Below are 21,459 nucleotides of genomic sequence, written 5' to 3' on the forward strand. Positions count from 1 at the left end.
TATATTCCATCATAATAAATCCCCAGATCTACATCCTTCTACAGAACCTAATAATTGTATGATACAATATTGTTCTGCTCCAGGAAGACATCCAGGCCTCTCTTGAACCCCTCGACTGAGTTCGCCACCACCACCTCCTCAGGCAAGCAATTCCAGATTCTCACTGCCCTAACAGTAAAGAATCCTCTTCTATGTTAGTGGAAAAACCTTCTCTCCTCCAGATGAAAAGAATGCCCCCTTGTGCCCATCACCTTCCTTGGTATAAACAGATCCTCAGAGAGATATTTGTATTGTCCCCTTATATACTTATACATGGTTATTAGATCGCCCCTCAGTCGTCTTTTTTCTAGACTAAATAAACACTAGGGAAGGGGTTGATTTGGAGCTTTCACCAGATACCATACTCACATCCACACACTCACAATTTTAGCTTATATTAGTGCATGGCAAAGCGGCCAACCTTTAATAGTTGCAGCTTTCTGGGACCTTGCCAGTGGTCCAATCGAAGCCGCTTGAGGACCTGGGCTTGTGACCTCCGACCTCCAATGAGAAGTCATCCCACGGGCATGCTCAGTAGGCAAAAAGCAGGATTTACTGCCCAGGAGCGTCTGCTCGCTGCTGACCAATGCTGGTTACAATAGCTGAACCTGGGACAGCAGCAGTAACCAGAGCAAGACGCTGGGACCTCCATCTCTGCTGAGCAGGCTCCTCTGCAGTTGGGGAAGAAGGGGAGACTGCAGAGGACATGGCTCGAGATTCCCCCTGTGCAGCGGCGGGAACTCGACACCTAACAATGATACATTTTCCATTTAGCTTTTAGGAATATACGCAGTCTTTATAGTGTGAATAGATCTATATTCATATTGTTTGTCAAGGTACCAATATTATATCTATGTTTATGAAACCAAACATTAAGATGAGAATCAAAGACTGCAGAAACAGTTTTTCATTTAGTAACAAACAAACATTTTAGGAAACATTTTTTAAATAAAAAAATAATAGAACCAATCACAATTTACAATATATGGTGCAATTGACAGTTCAGAACAATGGCAAGCATATAGTACTGGCCCGAAAAGTGCGCTCTCCAGTAGTATTAGTGGAGAACAGGGGCTCTATTGCTGACTTGATGCCACTTCAACAAGCTAGTCAGGATTAGAACAGCACATACCATTGCTTGTAAGCACGCTGTATACCTGGCCACCCCTGGTAGACTGCAGCAGTGATCGATAACCAAGACAGGCAGAATTAAAAATCTATTTAAAGGAAACCTGTTACGTAAAAAAATGCAGATGTGAGGTTAAGATGCTGGTTAATAGCATTCTGACACCAACTGCCTGAAGGAAATAACATTTATTCCTCCAAACAGCGTTCTGTTTAGTCATAAGGATGGCACCATTGTGGGTTCAGTTACCACCCTGGGTATAGATAGAAACATCTGTATCGGTGCCCCGACACTGACAGCCAACCGTAATGATGACCCAACCATCAGTCAATGCCAGGGACATGATTAAAACCATTGATCTCATTCTGATCTCTTTGCACAGAACAGTGAAGCTCATTTCCTCCCGGCAGTGGGGCTCTCAGTGCAGCAGCTGCATGGTGTCAGAATGCTATTAAACTGCACATTAACCATACCTGCTAATAATGTTATTTTACATCACAGCTTCCCATTAAATATGCTAATGTCCTTAAGAGTGAAGATTTTTAATAAGTCTTACAACCACTTTTAAATTTTAACCATTACTTGTGTTGCTACCAACCCTTTAAAGAGTTCATGATGACTAAACTTCTGTAGCTTTTGATAAAACTATCAGCATATACTAAATTAAATCTAAATGTTGACAATGAGTAAAAATATGAAAAAAACACTGAATGAAAGATATTTGTAATTGAGGAATCCTATCATTATCACATTTTAGAATATTAAACTCGCTAACATAGAAGAGAGAGGTACATGCTCAGTCTAAAAACATGGAGATTAAAATTATTCACTTGGTACTTATGTCTTGTTTCATGAAATAGAATGCATTACTATGCTTGGGGGCCTAGTTTCATTTTTTTGTATCAGGAGGGGTAAGTAGTGTAGTTATTTTGTTAACCTGCATCATGTTTTATCTGAAATCTCTAAGCAATATATTTTCATTTAATTGTATACTACATGTCTGAGTAAATGGAACATTATAGTTGGATATCTATTTTCTCATTTTTTCCCTACTGTAAAAATGGTCTAATTTAAAAGTATATATACACTGTATATACTTGAGTATAAGCCGACCCGTGTATATCCTGACCCCCCTAATTTTGCCACAAAAAACTGAGAAAACTTAATGACTCGAGTATAAGCCGAGGGTGGGAAATGCAGTAGCTATCGGGAAATGTCAAAAGTAAAAATAGGTACCAATAAAAGTAAAATTAATTGAGACATCAGTAGGTTAAGTGTTTTTGAATATCCATATTGAATCAGGAGCCCCATATAATGCTCCATACAGATTATAATGGGCCCCATAAGATGCTCCATATTAAAATATGCCCATATAATCCTGCATAAAGGTTAATAATGGCCCCATAAGATGCTCCATAGACACATTTGCCCAATATAATGCTGCACAAATGCTGATTATGGCCCCATAAGATGCTCCATAAAGATATTTGCCCCATATAGTGCTGCACAAACCTTGATTATGGCCCCATTAGATGCTCCATACAGACACTTGCCCCATATACCGTAATGCTCCACAAACGTTAATTATGGCCCCATACAGACACTTGCCCCATATAGTGCTGCATAAACATTATGGCCCCATACAGACACTTGCCCCATATAGTGCTTCACAGACGTTAATTATGGCCCCATACAGACACTTGCCCCATATAGTGCTGCACAAACGTTATGGCCCCATAGATGCTCCATACAGACACTTGCCCCATTTGCTGTTGCTGCGATAAAAAAAATCACATACTCACCTCTCCGTTGCTCAGGCCCTAGGCACTTTCAATAGTCACCTGCTCCTCGTTCCGGCGCAGCTCCATCTTCCGCGTCTTCTGCACTGACGTTCAAGCAGAGGGCACGCACTAACCACGTCATCGCGCCCTCTGACCTGAGTGTCACAGCAGAAGACGCTGAAGACAGAGCGGCGCCGGAATGAGGAGCAGGTGAATATCGTGCAGCGCAGTGCTCCCCCTCCCCGTTATACTCACCTGTCCCTGGCGCTGTGCAGTCCCTGCTTCCCGGCACCGCAACTTCTTCCTGTACTGAGCGGTCACCGTTACCACTCCTATAGAGGTGGAGCCGCATATTCATTACTGTAATGAGCGGTACCATGTGACCGCTCAGTACAGGAAAAAGCTGGGGCGCCAGCAAGCCGGGGACCTGCAGGGACCGCGCCAGGAGTAGGTGAGTATAATTAGACAGCCCCCGCTCCCCCTCCCCTGCCGACCCCTGGGTATGACTCGAGTATAAGCTGAGAGGGGGACTTTCAGCCCCAAAAAATGGGCTGAAAATCTCGGCTTATACTCGAGTATATACGGTATATGGAGATAATCCGACTAATATCCATCATATACACTTTTATTTGACATGTTAATTATCAAATGAATGTTCTCCTCGTCTAATAAACTCACAAAATTTACGCATTCTTCATAAACTTAAGAAACATGTCAACTATAAAACTATACAAACATCCTTTTACAAAATATATGAAATTGTGCGAGTAACTAAACAAATATTATATCAATATCTATAATATATTTGCATAATTTTAAAATTAGATTGCTTCCTACCTGGACATTGTTGCTTGCAGACAAGATGGCACTTGTAGAATCATTTCCAGGAGCTGCAACTTCGGTGTCTATGAGATTCTCTGTGGGGACGTTCTGCACTGGTTTCAGATAAGCGATTTCATTCTGCTTGGAGTCCAGAGTCACACACACATCATATGAGAATGGGAAAGGTAAACTGGTATCACTGATCTCAGAAGGACATCCCAGGGTGAACTGAGGGTACACGTTTCTATTGAAAGCATCAAAGGATGTTGGACTGTGAGTTTTTCTGCATTTAGCGATGACTGTGATTAACACTGTGACAATGAATAGCAGAGAGATCAGGCCTATAGCTATTACAAGGTAGAATGTGGTATTGGAGACAGTTGCTGAGTTATTGGGTTGTCTCCTTATTTCTGGCACAACTTGCTGAAAATTGTCAGCCACAACTAAGTTCAAAGTGACCGTAGATGACAGAGCTGGGACTCCATTATCTTTCACCAGGACCACAAGTTTTTGTCTCAAAGGCCCTGTATCTGGAAGATCTCGTCCAATCCTGATTTCCCCAGTATATTGGCCAATGGTGAATAATGAAGGATCGGGAACTTGTAGTAAGTGATAGGAGAGCCAGGCGTTGTGTCCAGAGTCAGCGTCCACTGCAATCACTTTGGTGACTAGATAACCTTTCTCAGCAGAGTGAGGAATAAACTCAAATAATGCTGATCCCTCAGTGTCTGGTGATGGGTAGAGGATCTTCGGAGCATTATCATTCTTATCAATGATGCATATCCTCACTGTGACATTACTGCTTAGAGGAGGAGATCCACTGTCTTTAGCCATCACCTGGAACTGAAATTCCCGCAACTGTTCATAGTCAAATGATCTCTGGGCATAGAGAACTCCGGTCATTGAGTTTATGGAAACATAAGATGTCACTGGAATGTCATCAATATTTTGGTTAATGATAGAATAAGTGACCCTAGCGTTCTCATTTCCATCCAGGTCAGAGGCATGAATATTCTGTATTGATGTTCCTGCTGGAATGTGCTCTGGAATGTAGGAAATATAAAGGGGTTTATCAAAGACTGGTTGATTATCATTTACATCCGAGACAGTAATGTGAACTGTTTTCTTAGTGACCATTGGAGGAGAGCCTTCATCTTCTGCCGTAATTGTGATGTTGTATGCTGACATAATCTCTCTGTCAAGTTCTCCTGCAGTTACAAGCTTGTAATAATTATTGGAGGATGGAACTATTTTAATTGCCTTTAGCTCAGTTACTTGACAGTTCACCTCTCCATATTTTCCTGAATCCAAATCCTTCACATTAATTAGAGCCACAAGAGTCCCAAGTTTAGAATTCTCTGGAATTGGAGTAGACAGTGATGCAATCGTTATCTCCGGAGCATTGTCATTAAGGTCCACTATGTATATTAGAACAGAACATTGGGTGACTAGTCCTCCACCATCAGCAGCTTCCACCGTCATCTCATACATCTGTGTTGCCTCAAAGTCCAGTTCACGTATTGTGGTAATGGCTCCAGTTTGTGAATCAATGGTGAACACTTGCAGAGCATTTTCGGAAATATGACTAAATGAATATGAGATTTCTGCATTGGATCCTTCATCTTTATCGCTGGCATTGAAATGTAAAACTACATATCCAATTGGTAAGTTTTCTTCTAAACTCACTTTATACATTTTTTGGCTGAATACTGGGTAGTTATCATTTACGTCCTGAACAAAAATCTTGACAATGGCAGTTCCACTTTTCACAGGTTTGCCGCCATCACATGCAGTTAAAATTAATTCATATTTTTGCTGCTTTTCCCGATCTAGAGGCTGCAATAATATAAGTTCTGGATATTCTTTTCCTGATTCAGATTGTTCAACCAATGAGAAATGTTGGTTGGGGCTTAAAGTATAACTCTGTAAAGAATTGGTGCCTAAATCTGGATCCCGAGCATTGCCAAGAGCAAATTGTGCCCCGGGAGATGCAGATTCACTAATCCCAATATTAAAAGTATCCTTATAAAAACTTGGTGGGTTATCATTTATATCTTGGATTTCAACTTGAACAGAAAAAACATTTACTGGATTTTCAGCTAAAATTTCAAGATCCAGAAAGCAGCTCTGCTCGGACTCACAGATCTCCTCCCTGTCTATCCGGTCACTGACATATAAATGACCATTTTGTGCGCTGATATTGAAATAATTTCTGCTGTGATGAGAAACAATCCTTAAATTTCTCACTTTAAGGTTGCTGCTGTCCAATCCTAAATCTTCTGCAACGTTCCCAATAAGAGAATTTAGCTTCAGCTCCTCTAGAATTGAGTAGTAGAACTGATTAGGAGCAGCCATAGAAAAGAAACCAAAGTAGAATAGTACTTGCCAAGCCATGTCCTGGGTATAGTAAAAGATGATGCTTTGTAGCTATTTTCTTAGAATCAAAATAAAGATAACATATAAAAGATGGTATCCAAAACACAATATATGGAGACATACAAAAATACAGCCTTGCTTCTTGTCCAGACCTGGATGTACTGTACTAGAAAAAATCACTAGCTCCACACAGTGTTCAAATTCCTTCTATGTTTTGTTAGGCAAAAGCACCACCATGTGGAGAAAATGAAGAATGGCAATTCAGCTTTTATTTCACATAAAATCTTGTGTTTTTTATATATTCCATATAGAACAATATATATAAATATATTTCAATATTGTATTTTATTGATTATTTTTATACGTAGATAGATATCTTCAGTAGTGGGTGCAATGAAAAGCAGCTGAAGTGATGCTTTACATATATATATATATATATATATATATATATATATATATATACAAATATATATATATATATATTATTATTATTATTATTTATTTATATAGCACCATTGATTCCATGGTGCTGTACATGAGAAGGGGTTACATACAAGTTACAAATATCACATACAGTAAACAAACTAACAATGACGGACTGATACAGAGGGGCGAGGACACTGCCCTTGCGGGCTTACATTCTACAGTTATATATATATATACATATATATATATATATATATATATATATATATATACGTCGCGTCTGCCATTTTCTACCGCACATGTGTGGCCGAAACTCCCCCCATCCTCCCCGGACTTCAGAATGGGCAGCGGATGCGTTGAAAAACTGCATCCGCTGCCCAGGTCGGGGCACAAATTTCACAACGTGCGTCAGTAGTCCCATCGTACGATGCCTCCACACACGCACAGACCCCCGGCAGCCCGCACAAAGCCCCAGCAGCCCGCACAGAGCCTCTCAGCCCGCACAGAGCCGCGGGAGACCTGTACAGACCACTGGCAGCATGCACAGAGCCCCGGCAGCCCGCACAGAGCCCCGGCAGCCCGCACAGAGCCCCGGCAGGCCCGTACAGACCCCCGGCAGGTCCACACAGAGCCCCGGCAGGCCCACACAGAGCCCCGGCAGGCCCGCACAGACCCCCGGCAGCCTGCACAGAGCCCCGGCAGCCCACACAGACCCCCCTGGCAGCCCACACAGACCCCCGGCAGCCCGCATAGAGCCCCAGCAGGCCCGCACAGAGCCCCGGCAGGCCCACACAGAGCCCCGGCAGGCCCGCACAGACCCTGCCCGCACACACAGACAAGCAGTGTCCGCCCACGCACCGCCCACACTCTTTCCCCCTCTGGAACAGGATGTAGAAGGACAAAAAGGGCTTATTTACATTCCGATATTTGTGTCCCATTGACTTGCATTGGTATCGGGTATCAGTATCGGCGATATCCGATATTTTTTGGATATCGGCCGATCCAATCCGATACCGATACTTCTGGATATCGGAAGGTATCGCTCAACACTAGTCACCACTCTTCAGAGTCACCATGTCTCGTGCTGTGCAGCGGAACCAAAAGTGTCTGTAGGCAAAGTGTCACGCCGTAAGCGGCGATAATGGGGCAGGACGGTGTACTGGGACCCGCACCTGCCCCTACCACTATAATGGGGCCCTGGCTTTCCCTTATCTCAGGAGTACCTATGATGGTTAGGAGACCTGAGCCACCAGCGTATCCCTGTCTCCTGTGCAGGCCCTATCAGTGGCCCCCTCTCCCCCCAAAGGAGGTGGACTGCACCAGTGTAATAATACAACAATTAACAGGGTATACAGACAAGGTAACTAAAAGTCTCAAACTCACCAAATGCTCACACAACCACAGAGGGTACACATAGAAGGGAAGAGAAGGAGAAAACTAGGAAGGAAAACAGGGTTAACATGCAACCAAAACAGCAGACACCAATCTCTGTAAATAAACCTCCAACACCAACACTATGCTCCTTCAACCTCCAAGCCAAGCAGTAGAACTAATCACTGACAATAGCTGAAGTCAGGACTGGGTCTATATAGAGGATCAGATTACAAAATCCACTTCAGCTGAGAGAGACCCAGCTCTCAGCAACTCAGCAATAAGGTTAACTCCTGCACTGCTGGCACAAAGCAGCCAGGTCAGAATACAGGTGAAGAGCTTCTGTTCAATGTGAGTGAACGAGGCCCAGAGCGCTGTGGTTCTCTGGAACCTCTCTGTCGTGGTAGCCCCGTGACACAAAGTTTATGGAGCATCAGAATGAGGTTCCATAGCTTTTGGTCGTCTCATCCCTTCATTATCTACGAGATCCAGTTATGTAAGTAAAGTTGCGGCTTTTCTTGGTACTGCAACTAAATCAATAAATAGGACCAAGCTGTAATGCTGGATACAGCTGTGGTTATATGTTATATAGGCGTGTTACACTCCCCTCACTTCTTGTAACCTACAAGTGTACAAAGATATTATACAGTCACCATGTGACAAGTGGGCCTGTGTAACTTCAAATGCCAGGGCTGAATTTTAGTCCCAGTGCGGCCCTGGCCGTGCCTATTGGGTCCTTTCACAGTGACTCCTGGCTCCAAGGTGCCGCTGTGCCACAGGTAGATTATGGACAAAGTACATGTAATTCTCTGCCCTCCGGTTCTGCTCTGTGTATTATAATCCAGGGGTGGAATAAGGGTAGCCAGGGCCCCGGGCTGTTCAGACACTGTGGGCCCCCCCCGGGTCATGTGACGGGGGTCATGTGACGGGGGTCATGTGACGGGGGTCATGATATACCCGAACCAGATTATTCCAGAAAAATGGCCGGGCCCTACTCTACTGTAACCTATTAAATATTTGGTAGAATCTGCAATACAATTTAGGTATATTTTGACCAATAATATCACATACAAGGAACAAATACCACTGCCCCCCGCCCCATGACCAGACCACAAATTACATCCACAGTGATCGAATAATATCACATAGAAGGAACAAATACCACCGCACCATGACCAGACCACAAATTACAACCACAGTGATCGAATAATATCACATACAAGGAACAAATACCACCGCACCATGTCAAGACCACATATTACCACCACATAGTGACTGAATACTACAATACTGATCAGTAAAAAACAACAACACAATACTATCACCATAAGTGCCAGTATTCACAGGAGATCTGTACTTAGTATGCAGTGTCTGTGTAGAGGTAATACAGAGATCACTGGTGACATTATACACAGGACCTCTATATAGTATACAGTGTATAGTGTCAGTGTATAGGTAACACTGACTCACCAGTGACATCTCTAGGTGAAGTCCTTCATCTTTCATCCAGCACAGACCGCCATAATTTCTTCCAGCCAGGACTCGTTTCTGCAGGAAATAACACAGTTATCTCGAGCTCCGCTTGTAGAAGACATTACTTAATTTTTCACAACTTCTACATTACACCACATGAAGAAAAAAAGGCGATATAGTGTCACTCTGCACAGTAACAGGACCGACCCCCATTTAAAACAGTATACTCAAAAAATAAAATAAATACATCACTGCAGTAATAATATCCCTTAATTAGCCCCTATGGTAATAATATTCCACATCCTGGCCCCGTGTGTCTCATTCCTGGCTCCAGCCATATGTTCTCGCATCCTGCCCTCATGAGTATCCATTCTACCCCATATGATCTCCACATCCTGCCCCATATGTCTCCATCGTATCCATCCTGCCCCATGATCCCATCCTGCCCCATGTCTTTCATTCTGCCCCATGTCTCCAATCATGCCCCGTGTCTACATTCTGCCCATGCCTCCAGTCCTGCCCCCAGTGTGTCCAGCAATCTGCCCCAGTATGTCCAGCATATTGCCCCAGTGTCCAGCAATCTGCCCCAGTGTCTCCAGCATATTGCCCCCAGTGTGTCCAGCATTGCCCCCAGACAGTGTGTCCAGCAATCTGCCCCAGTGTGTCCAGCAATCTGCCCCAGTGTGTCCAGCATATTACCCCCAGTGTGTCCAGCAATCTGCCCCAGTATGTCCAGCATTGCCCCAGTGTCCTCCAGCAATCTGTCCCAGTGTCCTCCAGCAATCTGCCCCAGTGTCCTCCAGCCATCTGCCCCAGTGTCCTCCAGCCATCTGCCCCAGTGTCCTCCAGCCATCTGCCCGTGTCCTCCAGCCATCTGCCCCAGTGTCCTCCAGCCATCTGCCCCAGTGTCCTCCAGCCATCTGCCCCAGTGTCCTCCAGCATTGCCCCAGTGTCCTCCAGCCATATGCCCCAGTGTCCTCCAGCCATCTGCCCCAGTGTCCTCCAGCCATCTGCCCCAGTGTCCTCCAGCCATCTGCCCGTGTCCTCCAGCCATCTGCCCCAGTGTCTTCCAGCCATCTGCCCCAGTGTCCTCCAGCCATCTGCCCCAGTGTCCTCCAGCCATCTGCCCCAGTGTCCTCCAACAATCTGCTCCAGTGTCCTCCAGCAATCTGCCCCAGTGTCCTCCAGCATATTGCCCCCAGTGTGTCCAGCATTGCCCCCAGACAGTGTGTCCAGCAATCTGCCCCAGTGTGTCCAGCAATCTGCCCCAGTGTGTCCAGCATATTACCCCCAGTGTGTCCAGCAATCTGCCCCAGTATGTCCAGCATTGCCCCAGTGTCCTCCAGCAATCTGCCCCAGTGTCCTCCAGCAATCTGCCCCAGTGTCCTCCAGCCATCTGCCCCAGTGTCCTCCAGCCATCTGCCCCAGTGTCCTCCAGCCATCTGCCCCAGTGTCCTCCAGCCATCTGCCCGTGTCCTCCAGCCATCTGCCCCAGTGTCCTCCAGCCATCTGCCCCAGTGTCCTCCAGCCATCTGCCCCAGTGTCCTCCAGCAATCTGCCCCAGTGTCCTCCAGCATTGCCCCAGTGTCCTCCAGCCATCTGCCCCAGTGTCCTCCAGCCATCTGCCCCAGTGTCCTCCAGCCATCTGCCCGTGTCCTCCAGCCATCTGCCCCAGTGTCCTCCAGCCATCTGCCCCAGTGTCCTCCAGCCATCTGCCCCAGTGTCCTCCAGCCATCTGCCCCAGTGTCCTCCAGCAATCTGCCCCAGTGTCCTCCAGCAATCTGCCCCAGTGTCCTCCAGCAATCTGCCCCAGTGTCCTCCAGCCATCTGCCCCAGTGTCCTCCAGCCATCTGCCCCAGTGTCCTCCAGCAATCTGCCCCAGTGTCCTCCAGCCATCTGCCCCAGTGTCCTCCAGCCATCTGCCCCAGTGTCCTCCAGCCATCTGCCCCAGTGTCCTCCAGCAATCTGCCCCAGTGTCCTCCAGCAATCTGCCCCAGTGTCCTCCAGCAATCTGCCCCAGTGTCCTCCAGCAATCTGCCCTAGTGTCCTCCAGCAATCTGCCCCAGTGTCCTCCAGCAATCTGCCCCAGTGTCCTCCAGCAATCTGCCCCAGTGTCCTCCAGCATTGCCCCAGTGTCCTCCAGCCATCTGCCCCAGTGTCCTCCAGCCATCTGCCCCAGTGTCCTCCAGCCATCTGCCCCAGTGTCCTCCAGCCATCTGCCCCAGTGTCCTCCAGCAATCTGCCCCAGTGTCCTCCAGCATTGCGCTCAGTGTGTCCACCATTATAAAAAAAACAAAAAAAAAACCAAGCAGCCTCCTCACCTGTCCGCACTCCAGGCGGCGAGCTCCCGGCAGCAGCGCACACTCGCCGGCGACTGACAATGACGTCAGACGCCGGCGACGTGTGCGCCTGCGGCCGACATCAGCCGCCAGCCTCCAATTGGCTGGCGGCTGTTGTTAACTATTGACATGCGGGAGCGCGCCCGCACGTCAATAGGAAACCGCCGCAGCGCTGGAAGGAGCCCGGTGAGCAGATGAGAAGGGGCCCGATGCGGGCCCCCTCTCTCTGCCCACCGGGTACGGCGGGGGGGCACATAAATGCCAGTGGCGGCCGCCGGCATTCACAGATGATTATCAGAGGGTCAATCTGTGCGGTAGCCCAGGGCCCCCCAGACCACTGGGCCCTGGGCTACCGCCCATATTGACCCTCCGATAATCCGCCCCTGTTATAATCCACATAAGCCTCGGGCTCCTGATACCCAGATTCTATGCTCTGACTCCGTGGAAACGTTCTCGTAGCCTCCTGGAGTCCTGTATATCTCCTCTGTGCTTCCTTCCTGTCTGTCCTCGCACACAGACTTTCTGTACAGACTAAACTCACTAAGCCTCCAAACCAGGATCTTTATTCAGGGAAGCTGCCCTAAAACAGGGTTTTGAGCTTCCCCTCCTGGCCTGGATTTGGAAGGTGTTGTATGTGTGATAACTAGTGTTGAGCATTCCGATACCGCAAGTATCGGGTATCGGCCGATATTTGCAGTATCGGAATTCCGATACCGAATTCCGATACTTCCCGCGTATCGGATACCGGAATCGGAAGTTCCCAGAATTCAAATTGAACGCAGCAGCCAATGAGGAATGAATGAAAGTGTGGGCACATCCTGTTTAGCATGGTGGGCATGTAAGTACTGGCAAGGCTGGGATTGGCTGCTGAAATGATGTCACTCTGCACTATAAAAAAGCGCTGCCGCCATTTTGTGCTCACTCTGCTGTGATTTCAGTTAGGGACAGGACGCTGTGTTCTAACTGAGGGCCAGTTGAGCTTGCTAATTGCTTTATTTTCCTTTCCAAAGGCTAATTTAGCAAAACGCTGTGTTCTTCACTGTTCACCTTGCTCTTGCCTTGCAGCGCTGTTTTAACAGCGTTCGGCAAGGTCTCTGTGTGTGTGTGTGCAGCTCACTCTGTAGTCTGTGTGCAGCCATATACCCGGTTGTATTCAGCTCAGGGGGGGTTCACACTGCCTCACACAGTTGTTCTTTTTTGCTCTTAGTGCAGCCTGCTGCACATTTTTTCTCAAATTTCCTATTAGTGTTTTTCCACCAGTCTCCAGCTCTATTGTGGAAAAACACTACATAGGATAACCTAGAGGGGGGTTTTAGGGCCTTGCAGCGCCGTTTACGGCTGTCTGCACGGTCTCCGTGTGAGCCCAGCTCGCCCTGCAGTCTGTGTGCAGCCATAGCCGGTTGGATTCAGCTCAGGGTTCGTTACTGGCTCATACCTTGAGAAAAATTTTCCTTTTTTTCAAATAGTGCAGCCTGTTTAAAATTTGAAAAAAAAAATTCCTATTAGTGTCTTTCCACTCGTATCCAGCTAAATAGTGGAAAAACACTATATAGGATAACCTAGAGGAGGGTTTTTTGGCCTTGCAGCGCCGTTTACGGCTGTCTGCACGGTCTCCGTGTGAGCCCAGCTCGCCCTGTAGTCTGTGTGCAGCCATAGCCGGTTGGATTCAGCTCAGGGTTCGTTACTGGCTCATACCTTGAGAAAAATTTTCCTTTTTTTTCAAATAGTGCAGCCTGTTTAAAATTTGAAAAAAAAAAAATCCTATTAGTGTCTTTCCACTCGTATCCAGCTAAATAGTGGAAAAACACTATATAGGATAACCTAGAGGAGGGTTTTTTGGCCTTGCAGCGCCGTTTACGGCTGTCTGCACGGTCTCCGTGTGAGCCCAGCTCGCCCTGTAGTCTGTGTGCAGCCATAGCCGGTTGGATTCAGCTCAGGGTTCGTTACTGGCTCATACCTTGAGAAAAATTTTCCTTTTTTTGAAATAGTGCAGCCTGTTTAAAATTTGAAAAAAAAAAATTCCTATTAGTGTCTTTCCACCAGTCTCCAGCTCAATTGTGGAAAAACACTACATAGGGTAACCTAGAGGGGTTTTTTTGGGCCTTGCAGCGCCGTTTACGGCTGTCTGCACGGTCTCTGTGTGAGCGCAGCTCGCCCTGTAGTCTGTGTGCAGCCATAGCCGGTTGGATTCAGCTCAGGGTGCGTTACTGCCTCATACCTTGAAAAACAATTTCCTTTTTTTCAAATAGTGCAGCCAGTTTAAAATTTGAAAAAAAAAATTCCTATTAGTGTCTTTCCACTTGTATCCAGCTAAATAGTGGAAAAACACTATATAGGATAACCTAGAGGAGGGTTTTTTGGCCTTGCAGCGCCGTTTACGGCTGTCTGCACGGTCTCCGTGTGATTTAAACTAGCTCTGTAGCCCGATCTGCACCAAAAAAAAAGTTAAGTTCACCAAACACAACTTAACACTTGTGTAGGCCACATTTGAAAAATAATAAAGTTTAGTCCACAATTTACAACATTAGTGTTTCTTACACCTGTTAGGAGGAGCATTACAGGAATAAGCACACTAAGGCCTTAGTACTTTTCTGCTTATCTTTATCTGTCAACCAAGATGAAGAGGGCAGGGAGTAAGGCACGTGGGCGTGGGCGCGGAGCAGGGAGAGGACGTGGTGATTCTGTGCCTGCTGCGGGCGCCGGTGACTCGTCGTCACTCAGTTTCAGCAGGGAACAGTCCTTCATGCGCAGCTTTGTCGGAGAGCGCCGTGCACCGCTGCTGCGTGAAGACCAAATTGAAGCCGTTGTCGGGTGGATGGCAGCTAACGCCTCGGCATCGACTTCAGTTAGTGCCACATCCTCTCAGGCACAGAGCACTGGAGAGCAGCCATCTGTCTCTTCACCACCTGCCAAATTGGCCAGGCAGTCAGAGAGCCCAGGACAGGAGCCGTCTCTACTTCTGTTCTCTGAATCTCTTGGCTTGGAAACAGGGGGCCAGCCAAGCAGCATTGGAGAAATGGAAGAAGAGGCAGTGTGCAGTGATGCCCAACACCTTTTTCTCTCTGACTCTGAAGAGGCAGGTGGGCCAGTGCCTCCGGTGACCACAGCGCAGTACGCATCTGATGATGAAACTCAGGTGCCGCTTTCTCGTGCGTACTGTGCTGCTGAGACTACCCAGGAGGAGCAGTTGGTGGCAGAGGGTAGTGGAGATGATGAGGTCCTTGACCCATCGTGGCGTGAGGAACAGGAAGGTGGTGGGAGCAGCTCAGAGGAAGAGCTTCCTCTTACGGGCCAAAGAGGGAGAGGGAGGGGGAAGACTGCGGAGCCTGTAGCCTCCACTTTGGCACCCGTTAGGAGCCTGTCTCTTTCCAAAGCCAAAAAGGGCGCTCCCAAGACTTGCAGTGCCTGGTCCTTTTTTGACACAGTTGCAGATGACATTTGTTTTGTCAAATGCAAGCTGTGTCATCAGAAAGTAAAAAGAGGGAAAAATGTCAGCAACCTCAATACCACAAATATGTGGAAACATGTGCGGACCAGGCACGCGGTGGAGTTACAGAAACACACTGAAGATGTAGGCCAACCAACAGCGGCAGCTACCACCTCTTCAGCTCGTGTTGCCTCTTCCTCCAGCTCACGCACAGCTGGTTTGGCTTCCTCCCAGAGACCTTGTGTAATTCCACCCACAGCACCACCTTCCCAGTCATCCTCACACTCCCAGTCTACTCTACAGCCATCGGTAGTACAGGCATGGGAGAAAAGGCGGGCATTCTCGGCCAACCACCCCCGAGCACAGGCTCTGAATGCAGGCATTGCCAAACTGTTGTCCCTGGAAATGCTCTCGTTCAGGCTGGTGGAGACTGACAGCTTCCGTGACTTGATGGCATTGGCAGTCCCACAGTACAAGGTGCCCAGCCGCTTTTACTTCAGCAGGCAGGCTGTCCCTGCCCTGCACAGGCATGTTGAGGCAAACATAAAACATGCGCTACTGAACGCCGTCAGTAGCAAGGTCCACCTCACCACCGATGCGTGGACCAGTCAGCATGGACAGGGGCGATATGTTTCCCTCACTGCCCATTGGGTTAATGTTGTTGAGCCAGGTACAGATCGTGCGAGTGGCGCAGGACGTGTCCTGCCCACTCCAAGGATTGCAGGAATCCAGTCTGTACGCATCGACTCCTCCTCTTACACCAGTTCCTCTGATTCCTCTCTGCAGGATCCGTCACAGTCCACCCCCACATGGACCCGTGAACGTTTACCTATGACCGACATGAGCACAGCCGTGGCCAAACGTCAGCAGGCCGTCTTGAAACTAGTTTCATTGGGGCATCGAAGCCACACAGCGCAGGAGCTCTGGAATGCCATCAAGCAGGAGAGCGATGTGTGGTTACTGCCAGCGAATCTCCAGCCAGGCATGGTAGTGTGTGACAATGGCCGAAATCTGGTGGCAGCTTTGGCCCTTGGCAACCTCACTCACATCCCATGTCTGGCACATGTGCTCAATTTGGTTGTGCAGAGTTTTCTGAGGGACTATCCGGATCTTGATGCCCTGCTGCACAAGGTCCGCCTAGAGTGTGCTCACTTGCGGCGTTCCAGCTTGGCCAGATCCCGCATTGCTGCTCTGCAGCGCAGATTCCGCCTTCCGGAACACCGCATCATATGTGACCTACCTACCCGGTGGAATTCCACGTTACATATGTTGGAGCGGTTGTGTGAGCAGCAGCAAGCAGTTATGGAGTACCAGCTGCATCAGGCGCAAAGAAGTCGCAGTCAGCGCCGATCAGACTTCACAACCACAGAGTGGGCCACTCTGAAGGACGTCTGCCAGGTTTTGCGTCCTTTTGATTATTCCACGCGGATGGCAAGTGCAGATGATGCACTAGTCATCATGACTGTCCCCCTTATCTGCCTGCTTCAGCAAACTTTGCAAGGGTTAAGGGATGATGTGGTGGAAGAGGTGGAGGATGAGGAGTCACCTTTTCCATCAGCTTCTGGAGAGTCAGCGCCACGTGGTTCCTCACAAAGGGGTACACAGGGGCCAATTTGTGAGGAGGATGAGGAGGAGTCAATGGACGAGGAAGAGCTCCGTCCAGAGGAGGGAGCGACACAATTGTCCAGTGGTCAGTGTGTACAGCGAGGGTTGGGTGATGACGAGCGGGCAGAGATCATGTCTCAAGCAGGGGACAGCGTTTCTGGGCCGGTTGGCACTCTGCAGCACATGGTGGATTTTATGCTGCAGTGCCTGAGAAACGACCGCCGCATCGACCACATTCTCAACATGCCTGATTATTGGGTGTTCACCCTCCTCGATCCTCGCTACCGGGACAACGTCCAAAACCTCATCCCTGCGTTGACCCGGGAGCGTAAATTGCGAGAGTACCACGACACACTGGTGAATTCCATCATCTTCTCCTGTCCAACTGAGAGGAGTGCTGCTAGTGCTTTACAAAGCAGCTCAGTGCGTCGAGGCAGTGGGGGAGGCTCTGCCCAAAGAGGGAGCAGAAGCAGTGCCTCTGCCCAAGGCAAGCCGAGTATGGCACAACTCTGGCACACTTTTGTGTGCCCGCCCCAAATGTCTACACCATCACCGGCGGCTCCAGTCAGCAGGAGGCAACGGTTCCGTCAGATGGTGACAGACTACATGGCTTGCCCTCTTACTGTACTCCCCGACGGCTCTTCCCCGTTCAAGTTTTGGGTCTCTAAGCTGGATACATGGCCAGAGCTAAGCCAGTATGCATTGGAGGTGCTGGCTTGCCCTGCGGCTAGTGTCTTATCGGAACGTGTCTTTAGTGCCGCAGGTGGTGTACTAACAGACCGTCGCATGCGACTATCCTCCGATAACGTTGACCGGCTTACTTTCCTGAAAATGAACCAGGCCTGGATCTCGCAGGAATTTGCCACTCCTCTGCCTGATTAATTAATTGGGTGTCATCCAGGTCTTCTGCTGTGTTCATCTTTCTACCACCTGAACTGCTATTCCTGGGCTCCAACACCGCCAGTTGCGGCTCAGAAGTGCAGGCTGCACAGTCGTTTGTTACTGAAAGAGCCATCTTGTGCAGCAGTAATGCTGCACAAGGAAAAGGTAGCTATTTTTTTTTGGCTCCTTGCACACGCAGAACTTAACACTTATAAAATGTGTTCACTGATACCGTTATACCGTCCCGGAGCTGGGACTTTCCTTCGTAATGTGACGCAGCACAGCCGTCATTCCTACCCCCTTGGTGCCATGCGCTGCCTCCTCAGCGTTGTTTTAAGCTGTCACGGAGCCTGCGCTGTTCTGTTATCCCTTGGCCATGCCCTATTTGCGCTGCCTGTCTTCTGACATAATTTGGTGTCAGGCTGGCTGCGCCTGTGCGGCCGCGCTGCCATAGATCCCGCCTCGCAGTGTCTTCTGATTGAGTCACACTGCGGGCCTGGGATCCATGGGCATGCGCAGTGCATATCTTCCCCTCGGGCTCTCGCTCATTTCCCTCCGCCTTCTTTAGACTGTGCGCCATCAGCTGATCCCTAATAGCATGCCACGGCCGTGACAACGCACAGTCTGAAGAAGAGGGAAGGAGGGGAGTGAGAGTCGAGGATATGCACTGTGCATGCCCATGGATCCAAGGCCCGCAGTGGGATTACGTTAGACGAGACTGCGAGGTGGGATCTGGAGCAGCGTGGACGCAAAGGCACTGACAGCCTGACACCAAATTATGTCAGAAGACAGGCAGCGCTAATTGGGCATGGCCAAGGGCTAACAGAACAGCGCAGGCTCCGTGACAGCTTAAAACAACGCTGAGGAGGCAGCACACGGCACCAAGGGGATAGGAATGACAGCTGTGCTGTGTCCCATTACGAAGGAAATTTGCACCTCCGTGACGGTTTAACGGTATAAGGGGACACATTTTTAGTGTTTACTTCTGTGTTTGCAAGGAGCATAATTAAAAGAGCAACCTTTTCATTTTGCATCCTTAGCGCTGCACAAGATGGCTCTTTCAGCTACAAACGTCTTGGGGGGGGGGGTTAAGGGTTCCCTTTCAACTTGCTCCAATCAGGCTTCGGCCTACACTCTGTTCCTCTGCTCCTCCTGCTGTCCCTGGGCTCTAACACCGCCAGTTGGTGCCTGGAAGTGCTGTGTGCACAGTCAACAGTCGCTCCTCTGTTATTGGGGTTCAGTAACGTCAGCTGATCCCCAGCTGTGTGTGCGGTAATACCTCCAATCTGCTCCTCCTGCTGTCCCTGGGCTCTAACACCGCCAGTTGGTGCCTGGAAGTGCTGTGTGCACAGTCAACAGTCGCTCCTCTGTTATTGGGGTTCAGTAACGTCAGCTGATCCCCAGCTGTGTGTGCGGTAATACCTCCAATCTGCTCCTCCTGCTGTCCCTGGGCTCTAACACCGCCAGTTGGTGCCTGGAAGTGCTGTGTGCACAGTCAACAGTCGCTCCTCTGTTATTGGGGTTCAGTAACGTCAGCTGATCCCCAGCTGTGTGTGCGGTAATACCTCCAATCTGCTCCTCCTGCTGTCCCTGGGCTCTAACACCGCCAGTTGGTGCCTGGAAGTGCTGTGTGCACAGTCAACAGTCGCTCCTCTGTTATTGGGGTTCAGTAACGTCAGCTGATCCCCAGCTGTGTGTGCGGTAATACCTCCAATCTGCTCCTCCTGCTGTCCCTGGGCTCTAACACCGCCAGTTGGTGCCTGGAAGTGCTGTGTGCACAGTCAACAGTCGCTCCTCTGTTATTGGGGTTCAGTAACGTCAGCTGATCCCCAGCTGTGTATCCGGCAACGTGTCATGCGACCGCCACGCTGGCACAACTAAAATGTAAGGGGACCTGTCCCCCCCCCCCCCCCTAGGCGTTTGTTACTGAAAGAGCCACCATGTGCAGCACTAATACTGCACAAGGGAAAGGTCGCTCTTGAAATTATGCTCCTTGGAAACGCTGAACTACACACTCATGTAATGTGTCCCCTCACACCGTCCAACCGTCCCAGAGGTGGGACTTTCCTTTGTAATGTGACGCAGCACAGCCGTCATTGCTACCCCCTTGGCACCGTGCGCTGCCTCCTTAGCGTTGTTTGATTCCGTCATGGACCCTGCACTGTTATGTTATCCCTTGGGCATGCACAGTTTGCGCTGCCCGTCCTCTGACATCATTTGTTGTCATCCTGGCTGCGCCTGTGCGTCCACGCTGCCCGAAATCCCACCTCGCAGTGTCGTCTAATGTGATCCCACAGTGGGCCTGGTATCCATGGCCATGCGCAGTGCATATACTAGCCTCTCATTCCCCTTCTTCATGCTTCTTCAGACTAGGCGGCGTCAGCTGATCCCTAATAGCATGCCACGGCCGTGACGCCGCACAGTCTGAAGAAGCATGAAGGAGGTGAGTGAGAGGCGATGATATGCACTGCGCATGCCCATGGATCCCTGGCCCGCAGTGGGATTACATTTGATGACACTGCAAGGTTGGATCTCGGGCAGCTTTGACGCACAGGCACTGCCAGCCTGACACCTAAATGATGTCAGAAGACGGGCACCGCTAACTGTGCATGGCCAAGGGATAACATTACAGCGCGGGCTCCGTGACAGAACCAAACAACGTTGAGGAGGTGGCGCACGGCACCAAGGGGGTTGGAATGACGGCTGTGCTGTGTCACATTACAAAGGAAAGTCCCACTTCCGGGATGGTTTGACGGTGTGAGGGGACACATTATATGAGTGTGTACTTCAGCTTTTGCAAGGAGCATTATTTTCGGAGCCACCATTTTCCATGTGCAGTATTACTGCTGTACAAGATGGCTCTTTCAGCAACAAATGCCTGGGTGGGGGGGGGTTAAAGGTTCCCTTTACACTTGCTCCACTGCAGGCTTCGGCCTACACTCTGCTCCTCTTTGATTCCCTGGGTTTCAACACTGTCAGTTGACACCTGGAAGTGTTGTCTACACAGAAAAAACACTAGGTGATGTGTCAGTGGGGTTCAGCACCGCCAGCTGTTCCCCTGCTGTGTAGTCGGCATCGTGTCCAGCACAAGCCACGCTGGCACAACCGACCAAAAGCTTCCACCAGTGCAGGCTTCGGCCTACACTTTGCTCCTCTCCTCCTCCTGCTGACCCTGGGCTCAAACACCGCTAGTTTTTGCCCGGAACTGCTAGCTGCACAGAGAAAAACACCAGCCAATGTGTTAGTGGGGTTCAGCAACGCCAGCTGTTCCCCTGCTGTGTAGCTGGCAACGTGTCCTGCAAACGCCACGCAGGCACATGAACTGAAATTGAAGGGAGCCTGGCCCCCTCTCCCCCAGGTGTTTCTATGTATAACAGCCACCTTGTACAGCAGTACTGCTGCATTTGTACAAGGTGGCTGACTTTTTATCCTTGCCCACGTGGAACTCAACACGTACAAAATGTGTCTCTTTGAGACCATTCCACTGTCCCTGAGGTGTGACTTTCCTTTCTAATGATACGCAGCACCCCCCTTGGTAGCGCTTCCCGTCTTCTGACATCATCGGTTGGCTAGTTGCGCCTGTGCGTCCGCCCTGCCTGAATAAAATGCTCCTCGTTGTCTTAATTATTTTGACTGCGAGGGTGTGATTGATGGGCACGAGCAGTGCATATCTTCGCCTGTCTTAACTCATCTCCTTCCGCCTTCTTCAGACTGTGCAGCCTCATGGCCGCGGCATGCGAGAAGGGATCAGATGAGGCCGCCCAGTCTGAAGCAGGTGTAAGGACATGTGTG

At 49.1% G+C, this 21,459-nt stretch overlaps 1 protein-coding gene across 1 annotated transcript; it reads right to left on the reverse strand.

Annotated features, from left to right (window-relative positions):
• Nucleotides 1-3,717: 3,717 nt before the first annotated feature.
• LOC138674451 (protocadherin gamma-B4-like) lies at nucleotides 3,718-6,162 on the reverse strand. The gene has a single exon (XM_069762292.1). It carries the CDS (start codon nucleotides 6,160-6,162, stop codon nucleotides 3,718-3,720), a length of 2,445 nt encoding a protein of 814 aa, XP_069618393.1.
• Between the last annotated feature and the right edge of the window lie 15,297 nt (nucleotides 6,163-21,459).

The sequence above is a fragment of the Ranitomeya imitator genome, chromosome 4 (genome assembly GCF_032444005.1).
Source record: "Ranitomeya imitator isolate aRanImi1 chromosome 4, aRanImi1.pri, whole genome shotgun sequence".
Classification (NCBI taxonomy): Eukaryota; Metazoa; Chordata; class Amphibia; order Anura; family Dendrobatidae; genus Ranitomeya; species Ranitomeya imitator.